Raw genomic sequence first — 17,731 nt, 5'->3', positions numbered from 1 at the left:
ACCCCCTGCCTGTCCAGTCTCATGTCCCCTCACTCCTCTCAGCTCCCACATCCTCCTCCCTCGGCCTCCTGAGCCTTTTGTGTTTGCGGCTCGCTGCTATTTGAGTGGTGGAGTGGTGAGTAACCCTGGCGAGCCCAAAACCAGATCAAAGATGAACATGAGACGCATGCAATTTTGAGGATTCATCACCCTAGTATGGGATCATGATCCTTATGAAGCGCCTTGTGGATTTGTGGCTCAGCTCTTCATACTGTACACGGTAGGAAGATTGTATGTTCTCAGGGAAAGATGTACAGTTTGTCCTGTCTGACAAGTTTCCATATGTCTGTGTGCATTGGTGTGTGTCTCTGTACGATTAGTCTCGATGCCTCATTGGAGCAAGAGTCTGGGAAAACAACGCTGAAAATCTGGTATAAAAGGGAGTGAACTTTCTGAGGAATGTTTTTTTTTCTTATTGGAATTTGGATAATCACACAACAGCAAAGACGTGGCTTCAATTGAAGCCGTGTTCCTTTATTTTCCCCACATGCAAAACTGAAAAAGAGCAGTTCTACAGGGACAGCCTTCCTCCTAAACGCTGATGCTAACTAGCTAGCTTGGCTAATGACCTATCACTAGTCTCAACTATGCACTACCATGCTGAACAGACTGGGTCAACAAACCTCAAAAATCTGTCAATGTGCCCAGTGCTGGTGAGATATCCTAAGAACAAGCAGCACTCCACTGCTTTCTCTTCCACTACCACCAGACCTAGTTGTGTAGGCCTACATGGCACAGGGGAGTCAAAATATTGCTGCAGCAGGTCCAAGATTCAGGAATGGGTTAAGGCCGAGGGAGTGATTTGCGTTGCTGGGGGTGTCTTGTGGGTGTCACGGGACGAGGGAGTGATTTGCGTTGCTGGGGGTGTCTTGTGGGTCATGGGACAGGAGACAGAGATGGACCAATGGCTATGCGGCGGGAGAATTGTCCTGTCCCCCACAGATGTCCACTAAGGACACTTTTCTAGCACTGTTGTCCCTGAGAACATTAAGACTGATGTTACACTGTGAGTTTGCATGTCAGCCAACAAACCTTTGCTTACAACAAACAACAACATCCCACATACAGTAAATAAAAACAAGAGATTGTGGTTTTGAAAACATGATACTTTATAGTGTAGATGTCAAAGAGAACATGTCAGAGCAAAGGTCCCGAGAAAAAAGTAGGCTACTATTCTGTAACAATGGAGAGAACAAGTCAAAACAAAACCATAAAAAAGAATATGCATTTCATACATTTTGTAAACCTAGAACTGTTTAATTTAACCACAGTGGTCACAGATATTACTGGCTGAAGTGGAATGGACAACCTTAACAATGATAGACCAGTCAGTCATCTGGACAGAGCCCTTTGATAACTCCAGATGTCTTGAAACAAAACAGGCCCTCCCTCCCTAAACCCCAAACCATACCCTGAAAAAATCGGTCTATCCTGTTGTTGACCTTGTTAGCTCCCCCTAAAACAATATCTTACATAAATACAATAAATCTATTGTCTGTATGTCACAAGTGCTAGATAAAAGGTTGGTTTTGTAAAATATTCAAACTTTTTTTTAAAAGTCATTCAATATTGTTGATGTTTGTTTTTCTTTGCACGTAAGAGCACATCTGCCGGACACTAAAAGCATCTTTCTACCTTTCTGCTCCTGGAAACATCTGAGTACAAAAAAGTTCCCGTCGCGCTCGCGCTCTCGATGCCGTAAAAGTCCTGGTGTCCTTCAGCGCTCTTTCCCTTGTGCAGATACGTTACAGGGGACAGGGAAGATAGACAGACGGACGGGCATGCGGACGTACGAACCATGCAGAGAAGTACAGGAGCTGGTGAGGAGGAACGGAGAGCAGAACCCAACCAGGCCAATCAAATAAACAACGGACAATCCTTAGGCCTGGTCGGATGGAGGAAAAGCAGGAAAAGAAAACTATAAATGCCCCTGCATGAAAAAATAAAATACAAATCATGAAAACGAAACACATGGAATGTTTCTTGCTTAAATGTGGAAATGTTTTTTTTTTTAAACTACCAGGACATCACATAAGAATAACCAGACAGAAGGAAAAAAGTCCCTTTGAGAATGAATGCATGACTCTTGAGTTGAGAGAAATTAAACATGACTGCCATTTGCTGGGGATGGTGCTGCTAGGCATTCTGGGAGAGCTTGGAACAATGCTGATGGGAATGATGGGTATGGGCAAATTTTGTGCAACTTGGTCGCAATCCAGTCTCAAATCATCACTGAATAATATCACAGTATGTTTGTAAATGTAAAAGGCCTTAGATATTTTGTTAAATGTTACTTTCTCTTAGTAAGCTTCTCAAACATATGAAGGAAATGTAGGAAGGAAAAGTCTTTTGGATTACAATCATGTATGAACTGCCAAGGGGGAGAACCTTTGAGAAAATGATCGTCAGCTGAACTATGTAAGAAAACTATATATTCTTACACTAAGGTTTCAATAATGCCCAGAGTCACAAGAAACAGAAGGTACCCCAATTCTCTAACATTCTCGAGGTGTGCACCTGTGCACCTGTGCAACTCGCCCCAAACATTTCAAAGCATTGGGCTGATTGATTCATGGGATATTAGTATATACGTTTCCATACTTCACAAACCACTTCATTTCTTAAATGAATGAAGGGAAGTACATACTTTGGTGGAAGTGTATGGAATCAAGACAGAGCTGAAGTCGGTTGCCTTGACTGAGACAGAGTACATAGAAATGACCTTTGACCTTCCTTGTCATCTGCTATAATCGTTAAAGACAGGCAACGGGGGTGTTCTGGGTGAGGTCAGTGCCAGTGGTTAGCGGCCGGTGAGATCTGTCATGTTGGTTTGGATGGCTGGACAATGAACTGTGACACCAGGATGTTGCTATGGGCAGACTAAGGTGATTCCAATATACACTTTTAAAAACGTAATTACAAATGAAATTTGTATGACTTCAACGCCATTTCCTTGTCAAAGTAAAATCATAATGCTTATGAAAGCTTTCTGACTTTTGGAACTAATTGTTTACTTAACATTTAAACTGTTTGGTGCATAATAGTATTTTTCCACTTCTAAAATGCAGGTTGGGTCATTCTTCACTAATGACAGGAACATTGAATACATTTAGGATTATCTCTTGCTTTCATTGGTGAAGCAAATCACAGTGTTTCAAAGGTAGAAGGGGGAACCCATGGGCCCATTCCATTCCCAGCACCAGAGCCCTTCCTTTCTTTACTAGTTCCCTCTCAAATATTTCAGAATCAACAACGTTTAGCTCTGTGTTCAGTGAGGAATGTAGGAGTTAAATGTGTCATTTCCTTTAGGACCAGCCAGAGAAAGTGGAACAAGGGTGTTGGGAGAGGCTGAAGGGATCCGAATGGAATGTTGCCCATGACCAAATTTTGGTCAGATCCAACAAGTAGTTCTTTTTAATATGCTTCCATGTGGAGAAAGTGCCAATCAATTGAGGGATCTTAGAGGGTTTAAAACATGAAATTGGGGACAACAGCACATCTGTGGGGCTGACAAAGGCAATGCCAGTCGTGTGTAGTAAAGAAAAAAAACACCCCATGGGATGCTACTGTCTTCAACACTCAGCCAATGGCAGCCACGGACAGTGAGTAGCAACAGCAGAGTCAGACCAGCCAATGAAATATGAGCATGTCACCTTGCAATACTAACTTCAAAAAACAAGATTGTAATATCTTATAATATATAATATACTTAGAGTTTTTTTCATATATAAATCTACTATGAACAGACAGTATAGTAAATACACAATTGTTGGAATCATTATACAAAGTAGAAATATTTGCATCCCCCGCCCTCCCCAAACCCAAAACCCAGAAATGTACGGCAGCCACAAAATGGCTGCTCCTCAAAAACAAGGATGAACCCTCACTTGTTGTGAAGCATGTCAACTGTACAATTTGTAACAGAGAGAGGCAGACAGAGAGAGAGAGAGAGAGAGAGGGTGCAAAACAATATAAAATGACAGGAAATCAAATAGAAAAAGTACAAAAAGAAACAAAGACACTGGAGTCCACAACATTGAAACTGAGACAGAAAACATAAACATGGGAGAAATAAACACAAAATGGAGTAGTCATGGAAACAATGTTATGTGGTGGGAATACCCAGAGTATGGATGCAAGACCAACAGCAATCACTACTGTGTTTCACTGCTTTAAACGGAGGGATTGAAACTACAAACGAATGACTACAGGCATCACTTCGATAAAGAAACAATGTTGAAGGTAGTTGCCTAGAGGCTAAACATGAGTTGGCGGCAAGGGGGTTAGTAGGCGCTTCAGAAACTAGACTATAGCCGTCATTCAATCTCTGTGATCTGAGCTATGGGCTAAGATCAAATTCACGTAGGAGATCCGTCAGAAAGCATCCATGCGATAAGAGTATCCATACATATATTTCATTATCTAGGAGAGAATAGGAGTTATAGTAAATCTAATTCTCAAGGCCTCAGAGTTGCTTTAGCTGTGACTGTAGACAACCTCCAAAAGACCAAACAAGCACACACCTGCTTGGTAGCACCTGACCCCTAGGGAGCACAGATCACACATAGAGGCAGGTGGAAGATAATACATGGGAGACTTGCAACCCTCTGGAAAATCAAAGGTGGTATAGTCCTGTATAGGACTTGGCTATAATGTATTGAAGTAATCGTATGGCCATGGCAATTGTTCTACACCTACAGTACATATTTGTAGGTCAGTTCGACTGACTACAGTCATATCATAACGTAACGATTAGTGTTGTGTTGAGGATTTTTTTTTATTTTTTAAATGGGTCTAAGCCTCCAAGCAAGAATCTTGAATGTAAAGTAATGATAGCAATTATAGTCTTATACGTTTGCAATACTAAGTGGTTTGAATCTATAGGACATCATGCTTTGGCTTTTTTTTCTTCTTCTCATACATTTGATCAGCAGTCGCTCCACTACAGTGCATGCTAACTGACTCTTTCACAAGAGGTGACATGTATTTGGTAAAAGCGCTACGCTAAACCTTTTGAACTTGTTCATTCCAAGGAAAGACTCCAACCATGTTAGTGCCTGTGTAGCTGGCAACTACCTTCAAAAGGTAGGGGAAGTGGGGGAGAAAAGGAATATGGTGGGACAGTAGGTTGGCCACAGAGAATTATGGGTAAACATGCCGAGGGTCCCAAGACCTATGTGCCAACATCATGTGGGCATTGCCAGTCTTGTCGAGATAAAGTTTGAGGAGGTTGGGACGGGGTCCTCTCCCCAAAAACTGTGTTAAGGCAAAGCTCTTTCATCAAGTTCAGTGTGAAAATCCACCAGGCAGGAAAAAAGGCACAAACTCACAGTCCTTTAGCGTCTGTCATCAGGGTGGGATCAGAACAACGGTTCATCCAAGTTCATCCAACGTCTTCTCTCTCTTCGCCTCTCTTCTCCTTTTAGCAAAACACCTGGTCTGGGAAATCGCATCTCTCCTTTCTCAATGTCCTTAAGGAACAAGTAACAATCACTCCTTTGAACCAGAGTCACTATTTCATCATAGGCTCCTTCGCTTTTTCAGATGAAAGGATTAGGAGAACGGAACAAAGGACAGAAAGAAATAAGGAATATGGTTGTAGATGAGACAGTTCTGTCACCCCTTAAATCCCAAATGGTCCTGAAGAGAAGACCTGGCGTTGGAGGCCACTTATGGACTGCCTCCCACTGTACCTCCAGTAGAGACAACACAACACATCTACTGTACGGTGATTGGTCCATTCACTGTCAGTGAGGGAGATGGTCATCTTCACTATCCGTTTCTGTTCCCGCCTCCCCACCCCCATTTCAAAATTGTGGAGGCCCTCCCAAGCTGAGGTGCCATCTTGACATGACACAGGCAGAGCATAGAGGAGTGGGTCAAATTGAAACGGAGATTGTGATTGGCTTAGGGGGATGTCAGAGACCTGGATGAGTCTCAGAAGTGGTCGAAGGCGTAGCCTTTTACATGGGTGGTTCCTCCTCCATAGGCTCTTCCTCTGGCCTGGGGAGGAAACAAAATGACATGCAATAAATCTCACAAGTTGAATGACACACACATTTACAGTATGTTATGGAATATTCTAATATACATTTTAGTCATTTATCCCATGCTATGAGTTAGTGTTGGACAATTATAAGCTAGTTTCAAAAATGGAAAAGTGTTTCGCCGCACACAATGGATGAAAATAAGGTAGATTTTATTGAAATCAAATGACGCGTTTCCCCTGGCCGGTCTCAACCCAACAACCTTTCGATCACTTATCAGGTACTCTAACCACTAGGCTACTCTCGCTACCGCCCAGAACATGAATAAGAACAAACTAAATGGAACAAGCACGAGAAGAGTATATAACTGTGCATGTGTCAAACACATTTCAATTCAGCTAACTGAATTCTGTGTATTCTCCTAAATTTAATGAAATAAAACGTGAATGCTAGGTAGCATCAGTGCACTAGACCTATAGTGTGTTTCCAATTAAGCCTCTGGCAAAGTGCACCTCCCGGAAGCCTGACTACTAGAGCAGTGCCTCCCCACTGGCTGCTATTGATAAAGGACAGAAACAGCCTACCTCTTGATAAAGGACAGAAACAGCCCTACCTCTTGATAAAGGACAGAGACAGCCCTACCTCTTGATAAAGGACACAGAAACAGCCCTACCTCTTGATAAAGGACACAGAAACAGCCCTACCTCTTGATAAAGGACAGAAACAGCCCTGCCTCTTGATAAAGGACAGAAACAGCCCTACCTCTTGATATAGGACAGAAACAGCCCTACCTCTTGATAAAGGACACAGAAACAGCCCTACCTCTTGATAAAGGACAGAGACAGCCCTACCTCTTGATAAAGGACACAGAAACAGCCCTACCTCTTGATAAAGGACACAGAAACAGCCCTACCTCTTGATAAAGGACACAGAAACAGCCCTACCTCTTGATATAGGACAGAAACAGCCCTACCTCTTGATAAAGGACACAGAAACAGCCCTCCCTCTTGATAAAGGACAGAAACAGCCCTGCCTCTTGATAAAGGACAGAAACAGCCCTACCTCTTGCCCATATTCTTGTTAGCCACGGAGAGGGAGGCCATGGCGGTGACGGTCTCGGCCTCCTCGTTCTCACACCTGTGCGCCTCGCTCAGGGAGTAGCCCAGAGAGGAGGAGTAACGCTGCAACGAGCGCCAGTATTTACCTGAGGTAGGGCACAAGGCAGGTCAGAAAGGTCAGAGGTCATGTTTGCAAAACAGACAAGACACTGTGAATGTTCTTTGGACAAAATATCAATGTTTTTTCTGGTACTTTGTTGTGTGTAACTTATAAGTGAGTTGCCCTGTGTTGTGTGGGTAAGATACAGTATGTTGTATCTGGGTAGTGTGTTATGTCTGGGTAGAGTCACATGGGCCTGTTGTTTCTGGATAGTGTGCGTTATCCCTGGAAGGAGTGTGTAGTGTCTAAGTTATGTCTGGAAGAAGTGGACCTAGTGTGTTATGTCTGGATACAGAGGGCCAGTGTTGGATTTGGACAGAGTATGATACAGCATGTCTAGGTAGAGCGTTTTGTGTCTAGGTAATGTCTGGGTAGTGTGTGTTGTATCTGGGTGGAGTGGACCTACATGCAATAAGTCTGAGTAGAGAGGGTCAGACTGTTGGGTCTGGATGGAGTGTGATAATATAGCAGGTCTGGGTAGAGGTAGAGAGGGTCAGAGTGTTGGGTGTGGATGGAGAGTGATATAGCAGGTCTGGGTAGAGAGGGTCAGAGAGTTAGGACCAGAGTGTTGGGTGTGGATGGAGAGTGATATAGCAGGTCTGGGTAAAGGTAGCCACTCACTGTGGGCCTCCAGGACCTTCTCCATGGAGAGAACAGCGTTGAGGTTAGGCCTCTGCTTCAGCACCTCCTCAGGAAGTGGATCCAGCTGTAACATCAGCAACACACAACGTATTGAACAAACATAATAAACCAACATCAATATAATAGTTTTATCAATATTCAATGAGTCTGTGAGCTTCATGGGAGCATTTAGGGAGCGATACGAAATGCTGGCATTCCAGCAAACACAACACACCGATATGTTCCCATTGTAGTGGACAGTACATGAAGGCTTTGAACATGGTCCCCTTCCCAGTGCTGAATAATCACCAGGACTGTGTCAGACAGAGCTGCTGACACAACCACTCAGAGGTCTGCAGATGCACTCAGCCTCCTACTCATGGGGAACTTCGTGACACTCCGACCACAAGTTACAACGTTTGCTTTGTGCTGTGTCACCCTGTACACACACTACACACACTCTACACACATGAGACATACAATTATACACAACCACCCACACAAATATCAGAGTCCACATCCTCGGATAGAGGCATGTACACACACACACGCGCACACACACACATACGCGCACACACGCACGCACACTCCCCATTTCTCATCCCCTTCGCAGCCGGCCCTGTTCCACTCCGAACATAAACATACAAGGGGATAATGGCGTGCGGCGTTCACCGTCCCATCAGGAACGCGCTGAAAGAAGCTACAAACTGGAGGCAGAGAACGTAGGAAAAGCAGGGCTGGGCCTGAAATGTTAGTGCACCAGAAGAGAATGCCAGAGAAGAAAGGAAAAGGGATCGCCGGTCAGTCCGGAGCGGCCGAGAGAGAACGTTCTCTTTTAATTAAAACAAATAGAGGGGGGGGGGCAGTCTAAGGAGAGGGATACTTTAATCCTGCTGTGGCACGACAGGCTGCATCATACACACACACACACGCACACACACACGCGCATGCACACACATGCACAAACTGTAGAGTACTGTACAGTGCATGCAAGTCCCACTCTCTCACACAAACACACGTTCAATATGCACACACGCACGCACACACACACACACACACACACACACACACACTGATGACCACACCAATGAACAACTGTCGGACGGTTGATGGATAGTACACACACCCACACACACTCCCTTTATAATACTGTGTGTGATCTCCCCCAGGGACCAAAGACACCCAAGCAGGATGGATTATGGAGTGCAGACACACATGCGCACACACACACACACACACTTCCTTTGTGTTGGCCCGGGACATCGCTCCCTCCCAGTCCTCGTTCACGACTGTATTGGATATGGAGGACCGTCATGGCTTTTCAGCACCTTTACACTCTCTCTCTCTCTCTCTCTCACACACACACACACACACACACACACACACACACACACACACACACACACACACACACACACACACACACACACACACACACACACACACACACACACACACACACACACACACACACACACACACACACACACACACACACACACACACACACACACACACACACACACACACACACACACACCGGCACGCATGCCTCACACACGCACCTCTCCGGGACAACAGAGAGCTTTGTTCGTCCCTGGGCATCAGTCCTGACTCGGTCACACAGGGCTAAGTGATGCACCACACACACCAAGCGCAGGATTGGCCCCTCAAACCAGATCCAGGCTCTATCAGCGCCTACCATCAACCCCCCCCGCCCCCCCAGACCGGCACACACACACTACAGACTTCCCTCCTCACATAAAGCCAGCTTTGCTCCTCTGCACTCCTCTCTCCTTCTCCTCGCTTGTTCCTCTCTCCTGCTGCTGCTTACAACTCCTCTTACCCCCCCTACTCTTCCTCATCCTCCCTCCTCTTACCCTCCCCTACTCTTCCTCATCCTCCCTCCTCTTACCCTCCCCTCCTCTTCCTCACCCTCCGTCCTCTTACCCCCCCTACTCTTCCTTATTCTCCCTCCTCTTACCCCTCCTACTCTTCATCATCCTCCCTCCTCTTACCCCCCTACTCTTCCTCATCCTCCCTCCTCCCTTGCAGTAACAGTGTCATGCCTGTCTCCATTACCCAGGCTGCATTTCTGCCCCATCCTTCCTCCGCGCCTCATCCCAGGCCCGACCCCTGCTGTGACCGACCCTGGCCCCGGTCTCGGGGGAGCGAGGGTCAGGGGGAGGGCCGGGGGTCAGGGGGAGGGCCGGGGTCAAGGGGGGACTGTCCGTCAGCCTGACAGGCAGCCGTGCCTCACGTCCATAAACCTTAATGGCTCTTGTCAGTGCGCTTCGGGGCACTGACTGCCAGGTATGACGCGCGTGCATGCACGCACGCCGCATGCGGCGAGGCACAGTGACTGCGGGGGTGTGTTTATTTGCGTTTGTAATCTTCCCGTCGCTTCCCTCGTCTTCACACCGCGAGGTCGGCCACCTCACGCTAAGGAAGGAGGCTTTTGTTCGAGGTGGTTGGCTGTCGCGGCCGTGTGGCGCTGCTGCCTGTATAAAGCCAGTCTGTTTGAGCGTGTGGCGTGGCCTTCAAACGCATGAGGGCCATGCCAACAAATTTGAGACGCCGCTCGAAGCCAGAGGCGGGCAAAGGAATGCGCCTCGAAAAAAACCATTCCGGAGGGAGACTGGGAAACCATAACACCGGGGGAGGAATTCCACTTGCTCAGCATAAACGCGCACATAAGGCGTCCATTGTTTTCGGGGCGTTTTGTGTTGAAGCATGTACATTAGCGGTCGTTGACAACGGCCAATTACGTTATGAGCTGCAGTAACTGTGTATTATGTAAAGCAGGTGACCTTTCTTTGCGAGTTGTGTACATTACCGCTGCGTTCAGCGTTGAAAATGGCCGAGCCCCACGGGGCCAGGTGAACGTGCCTACTGTAACTAGAGTGTAAACACACCAACCCTCCACACCGCCAACTGGTTACAATTAGCGTATTAGCCTGTTGTTTATCAAATAATTGCTCACAACCGCAATTCGGACGGGGCCCGACATCTGTTTGCGCGCAATCATCAATTAGTCACGAGTTCAGAGTTGACTAGCGGCGTCGCCAATGCATCATTCATGAGCTATTTAACTCGGGAGGCCTTTTCGATTACGCACTCCGACGGTGAGGTGGAAAAACGCCAGTAAAGTCCATTCAGCTGTTTTTATCCCCGTCTTTCCCAGCTAATTCAAGCCACTTTCAAAGGGAACCCAACGCTCATTATAGCAGAACTTGTCTTAACCTGCCAGTAAAAGAGAGACTATATTTCTCACACTGCAGTGGGCAGTAAAACGCTGAATCCAAAGGCTCCAGAGGGACCGGGGGGGATAGGGGCCGAATGCTGAATGTTTGGTCCGACTGTGGTCAATGCTGGTTATGTTTGCCTATCCTGCTGATGCCTAGGCCTGCTTGTGTATATACTTACTGTATGCTGGGTAATCTATGTCTATGCCAACTGCATGTCTACAACTATAAACATGATGATAAAAGCAGTGATACATTTTTACATCACTGTATAGGTTAATATAAGATCACAACTGTGTCAATGATAATTATTTTCTGGGAAAATACAAACATGCAGTTTGCGGCTCTATAAACAAAGCCCAGCTGACCAACCAGCCCAGCTGCAGTCCTAAGCCCTGTACTTTTGGCTTAGTCCCTCAACACTTCCCAACACACACCCTGGGGTTTTCTCCCTATCTACCTCAGCGACTCATTCAGCTGCATTCCCTCCTCCATCACACTGGGGTTTTCACTAAGATGTTTGCTTCCTGTCACTTTGATTAGAGAGATTTTCACCTCTTTTTTCTCGGTGAGTTTTCTCCCTGTCCTGCATCAACATGTTCATCGTTGATAAACTGACTATGTTGATGTCTATGCATGTAAGCATTTTGTCTGAATTGTGGACCCCCTGTTTTGAATATGTTCAGTTCAACATACTGGACATTTTCATTACTTCCATTAACAAACTTTTTTTTTTTTAATCAAATGTCAGTTGACGTTTGAATCTAGACAAGTGAGTGCATTTCACAAATTGCTTAACTTGGTTGGTTTAGGTTAGGCATTCACCTGGTGTGGTTAGGGTTAAAGTTACTAGAAGAAAGGCAGTAGTAGAAGGTTGGGGTTGGGTTTAGTAGAAGACAAACAATTTAATTCTATCCTGAGTCCCATGAGACACACAACTAATTTACTTCAGTGACAAAAATTGAATGCATTCACAGGCTTCCACAGTTCTGCAATGCTTATGCATAAGCCTTCCAATCAGAGGTTTATTTACTGATGACGGGCTGTGTGCTTCCTCTTCCAACCTGTCAAACGGGTCGTCTGGCGAACGAGAGATCGTTCTGCGCTCATCCAGAGGCTGACAGGGATTTCCTGCCAAACGCCCAATCAGTGGTCTATCTTTGAGAAACTTTATGAGCCAATCACCAGCGTCTAATGACAGCGGTCGCCGCCGGCTGTGGCATTGCAGTTAATGATCTGGGACGTCCAACTCTTCGTAGAGTCGAGGTCGTCGCTTTTCTCTGCGTGCGTGTGGATCGGTGTTAGTTGTGACTCTTCGTGGAGTCGAGGTCATCGCTGTGCTCTGTGTGCATGTGGATCGGTGTTAGTTGCGTATGTGTGTGGATTGGTGTTAGTTGCGTGTGCGTGTGGATCAGTTTTAGTTGCGTGTGGATCGGTGTTAGTTGCGTGTGCGTGTGGATCGGTGTTAGTTGTGTGTGTGTGTGGATCGGTGTTAGTTGTGTGTGCGTGCGGATCGGTGTTAGTTGCGTGTGCATGTGGATCAGTGTTAGTTGCGTATGCGTGTTGATTGGTGTTAGTTGCGTGTGCGTGTGGATCGGTCTTAGTTGCGTGTGCGTGTGGATCGGTGTGAGTTGTGTGTGCGTGCGGATCGGTGTTAGTTGCGTGTGCATGTGGATCAGTGTTAGTTGTGTGTGCATGTGGATCAGTGTTAGTTGCGTATGCGTGTTGATTGGTGTTAGTTGCGTGTGCGTGTGGATCAGTTTTAGTTGCGTGTGGATCGGTCTTAGTTGCGTGTGCGTGTGGATCGGTGTGAGTTGTTTGTGCATGTGGATCAGTGTTAGTTGTGTGTGCATGTGGATCAGTGTTAGTTGCGTGTGGATCGGTGTTAGTTGTGTGCGCGTGTGGATCGGTGTTAGTTGCGTGTGGATCGGTGTTAGTTGCGTGTGGATCGGTGTTAGTTGCGTGTGGATCGGTGTTAGTTGCGTGTGCGTGTGGATCGGTGTTAGTTGCGTGTGGATCGGTGTTAGTTGCGTGTGCTTGTGGATCGGTGTTAGTTGCGTGTGCTTGTGGATCAGTGTTAGTTGCGTGTGCTTGTGGATCAGTGTTAGTTGCGTGTGCGTGTGGATCGGTGTTTGGGAGCTCATGGGAATGAAAGTCTGGCGCTGCTTCTTGACAAAAGCTTCCTCCTCCCTAACATCAAATGATTCCAATTTCCTTTGATTATTCGATCCCTGGGCCTGTGGCTGACCTTGTCAGGAGAGGTGTGAAGGTAACTGCTTTCAGATGTACGCCAAGGACAAGGTCCTGGAGGGAGGGGGGGGGGGGGTGGTGGTGCAAGAGGGGGGTTGGGGGCTGGCGGTGTGAGAGGGGAGCCCTGCTGGGACAGAGAGGAGGGGGGCTCTGCCTCCTTCAGAATCTCACCTTGCTCACCTTGCGACCCCCCCCCCCGGAACAGGCCAATCTCCAGGCCACTGGAATCCGACACCCCCTTCCTCCCCGTCCCGTAGCTACTCCTCCACGACAACCCTTAACCCTTTCTTCCCCCTCTTTCTCTCTCCACCTTCACTCAAGTCCATGTGGAGCAGGCTAACCCATAACCTGTGAGGGACGACCGAGCTTTTCGGTATGGGACCCCTAAGTCGGTTATTGCTGTCGTCATGGCGACAGCCCGTGAGTCATCGCCGGGCGCGTTCACAGGTAAACAGATTAACGTTGTTACATTTAGGCCTCCACATTTGTGGAAGTTCCCCCTCGACAAGCGAAACTTTGTTCCAGGTCAGAGCTGTTAAGATCTATTCTGTCTGACAGGTTGGCTTGCCGTGGAGCTTTCTCCCTCCGGGCCACAGGACAGCGGGGGTTCGGAGTGGCTTAACCACATTCCACGCTCCCTCTCCGAAACACAGACCCGTCCCCGTCACCGCAAACCAAGTTAAGACGTCGATGCCGGTCTGTCTTTCTTCCTTTCCCGGGAGCGACTGAATCGGTCGGTCGGTCGGTCGGTCGCGGTGACCGATGTTTTATTACCGAGATTCAGCGTTATTGTTCTGTTTGTTTTGCTCTCGGTCCAAGATCCACATGGAGCGAGGCCATACGGCTTTTACTGCTCCAAGAGCTTATTTACTGCCTCGTCTGGAGGGCTGGAACAACAGTCCTCTGATCCATCAACCCTACCCATCTTCTCAGCTCCACCTTATCCACCAACACAACCTCTAGCACAGGGCTAGTTTCATGTGACCAATACAATGAGAGGCAGTATATAGGACCATAGGCACACTTAACAACACTTATATAAAACCCCCACATTTTAATGGAGAGCTGAGCTGGAGTGTGAGCTCAGACTAGGCCGACTATACAGTAGGTAGATTTCAACCTATCGCCCTGTACGTAATGTACATCTCACTAATACCGATCTGAGTCACCCCAGGGTGAGCTACTGAATAGGCCTAACGCCTGCTATAGTTGCTGTTAAGCGTTTTGCGGCCCGTTAATTTCTGCATACATGCTCAGTCGACCGCAGCCGACGCGCCCAAGGAACGCAGGGAACGTACGGTGGACGCAGCGAGGATACGGCAGGGTTAATGGCTTCAGCAGGTCGTCTCCTCGTCTGATTACCGCAGACACTCGAGAGGGAGTGTTTGTGTTTGTGGCTCGGTCTGTAGCAACACTTAAGGCCGGTCACTCTCTCGAAATAAAAGTAAGTTCATACAAACACTAGCGGCCTGGAAATTCACTTCTTTGTTTGTGGTTTCATTTCAGCCACTGGCCGCCAACCCGGGGTTCTCAGCATTAGACACGGCATCAGCTCTGCCACTGTTTATGTAGCAGAGGTGGTTCGATGAGCTTTGCCTGTGTGATGAGGAACCTTTTATAAAACCGGATGCATGTGCTCTTTTAGTCATTGGCTAGGCTGTCTTATTGACACATGAACTTTACAATTACACACATATTGAATGTAGACACACACAAACATACACATAATGTAAATACATGACCTTGCATGCACGCACGCACGCACGCACGCAGGGCACGAACACACACACACACACACACACACACACACACACACACACACACACACACACACACACAACCTCGAGCAACCATACTTCCCTGTTCATACCGCAACTTAAATAGTTCCTATGCAAAATACACACTCAAAGAGCGAGCGAGTTATCTTGCGCCTGAAATCTGAAGGGATTTTTTGTTTTTAAACCCTTGGCCAAGAAAGCACTTGAGTCAATCCATTTGAGTTTGAAGAAGACAGTGGGCGTTTTTATGACGTGTAATCTGTTGTGTGCCATGAATCACAGCGGAGAGTTTGTTCAGCTCCAGCCCCGGCCTACACACACACTCCCACAATTAACCTCAGATTCTTCTGCTTGACGTGTGTGACTTCCCCCCGCTCCCCAGCCGGCCCCTCCCACACCGGCCAGCGAAGGCAGAGCGAGAGGGAGCGGACATCTTTGATGAGGGGAGCACTGAGGGGAGAGAAAGAGAGAGGGGGAGACTCGGCACCCCTGACGCACTCCTAAGTTGCGCTTCTCTCTCTCTCTCTCTCTCTCTCTCTTCTCTCTCCCTCCCTGCAGACGGTAACGATATTTTGGCCAAATCCCTTTTAAATGGGACTGTGGAAGAGGGCCTGGCCAGCCCACGTCCCAGACGGACAGGAAAGCCTGCCAATCAGAGAGAGTCTGAGCTCGGAGCTGTGTTATGATTGGATGAGCGACAGTTTTACAGCCGCCGAAGATTCCGAAAGAGTGGTTATCTGATGACTGTGGCTCAGCAGAGGGGAACGTGATACGAGGGGGCGACCGGGTGATTGACAAGCAGTACAGAAAGCAGCACGGGTGCGCATGAACGTGTGTGACAGGGCCCGCCGAAAATGAACAGACTCTGTCTTCTCTCATCTCCCTCCCTCCCTCCATACCTCCCTCCCTCCCTCCCTCCATCCCTCCATCCCTCCCTCCCTCCCTCCCTCCCTCCATCCATCCATCCATCTCACCCTCCATCCTCAGGTTCTGGGTCTTACCTCGTTTCCCAGCAAAGCAGAAACACATGCTTCGGAGGCATCGCAGATCGCCGTAAGGTCGTGACCCCCCTCCAGGGCCAATACCAGGCGGCCCCCAGCCAGGCCCATCAGCTGCCTGGTCAGGTAGCCAAAACCTGTAGATGGGGAGGGGTGTGGGGGGGGGGGGGGGTGGGCAGGAAACGCAGAGCAGAGAGGAGGAGGGTTAGAGACTGGGCTTGGACCCTGGACGGTGGTTCTCAGCTCTTGGACGCTGATCAAAGGACAGAGAGAGGATGGGGGTACAGAAAGAGAGGGGGGTATTGCATCATATTTTCTATCTTAAAAATAGAAAGCACCCGGGATTTACCAGGGCCTACGGGCTATAATACAAGCCAGGTTTAATCATAATAAATGTGGCTTAGCCTTTTTGGCTTGGACGCCCCCTTTGATCTTTTTTTTCCGGGGGTTTAATATATGCATTCCGCCGTACTACCCCCTAGTCTCTCTCTCTCTCTCTCTCTCCCCCTCTCTCTCTCTCTTCTCTTCTATTCCTCCCAGCTCTCCCCCTCTCTCCCGCCTAAAATCTCAGAGATTGTTCTAGAAAACCTCTGCTGGCACGCCAAGGGACGACTCAGCACCGGCCCGAACCAGACAGGACCAGAGCATGTGACTTCGCTGGCGTGTGACAGACTCCCCAGGGGGGACCATAACGTTACACCCCCTGACCAAACTAAGGATGTTAACGAGTGTCTTTTATTGGTCACAATGTGTGAAAACAACACATTGAAACAACATACATAGTCAGAGTGCAGATTCAGATCTTTAACAACAAATATTTAAGTATTAATGTAATGCCTACAGTACTGTATATTAAAGTAATGCCTACAGTATTTAAGTTGCCATTGGAGTAAAGGCTGAAGATTTGGCAGGGATATTCACACTTGGCCATCAATCAAAAGTCTGTACTGTATATGAAGGGAGTGGTTCAGTGGCATTTCAGTTTCATATCAACATGGCCACAATGGCAATTCCTCACGCTTAAATATACATTAGATTGTCCACCTCATTTTACTTCTAAATAACAGAATACATCTACATATATTGAGTTGCCTCAGGGCACCATAATGTATATATTTCCTGCCTGTGGTAACGAGTGACTGCCCTTCAAACAAACAGGCTTCAAAACGGTTTCTTATGTGAATCTTATTACTCTGGAGAAGAGCTGTCAGAGGCAGTGAACCCATAAATGAAAATACTGTATATATTTGAGCGAGCATCAAATAATGTGTTGATAGTTAATATTTGCGACAGTGCAGGGTAGCGAGCAGTGACTTCTATCGGTTCGTGGGTTGGTCGCATTCTCAACCGTGGAGGAATTGCAAACATACCCTCGAAGCGATCTCGCGTGATTCGATCTGGAGCAGAGTGCGACCGCCGTACTCGCACGCGCCCGGACGCACCGATCTAGCGGGGAAACGCCGTGGGTTTCAGAATGACGAGCTAGGTGTGAATACGCCCGACACGTATAGCAGTTCAGATACGAGGGAATAACATGACAACGTCCATCCTGTAAGGTGGACGTACAGTAAGACCAGCTCCCCGCGACAGGTCAC

The 17,731-nt window shown here is 47.5% G+C and overlaps 1 protein-coding gene across 1 annotated transcript in view; it reads right to left on the bottom strand.

Annotated features, from left to right (window-relative positions):
- Window positions 1-5,906: 5,906 nt before the first annotated feature.
- The window catches only part of hdac4 (histone deacetylase 4), a 165,195-nt gene continuing 153,370 nt past the window's right edge, over window positions 5,907-17,731 (bottom strand). Inside the window, exons 23-26 of the mRNA XM_084456089.1 lie at window positions 16,140-16,273; window positions 7,866-7,950; window positions 7,089-7,230; window positions 5,907-6,042 (exon numbers count right to left, since the gene is read on the bottom strand). Of these exons, the coding sequence (XP_084312215.1) occupies window positions 6,003-6,042; window positions 7,089-7,230; window positions 7,866-7,950; window positions 16,140-16,273 (401 nt within the window). The 3' untranslated portion in view covers window positions 5,907-6,002. The remainder of the gene's footprint in view (window positions 6,043-7,088; window positions 7,231-7,865; window positions 7,951-16,139; window positions 16,274-17,731) is intronic.

The sequence above is a fragment of the Borostomias antarcticus genome (assembly GCF_949987555.1).
Source record: "Borostomias antarcticus genome assembly, chromosome: 2".
NCBI lineage: Eukaryota > Metazoa > Chordata > Actinopteri > Stomiiformes > Stomiidae > Borostomias > Borostomias antarcticus.
Note: the sequence above shows the minus strand (reverse complement) of the source record. Positions and strands in the feature narration are given on the sequence as shown.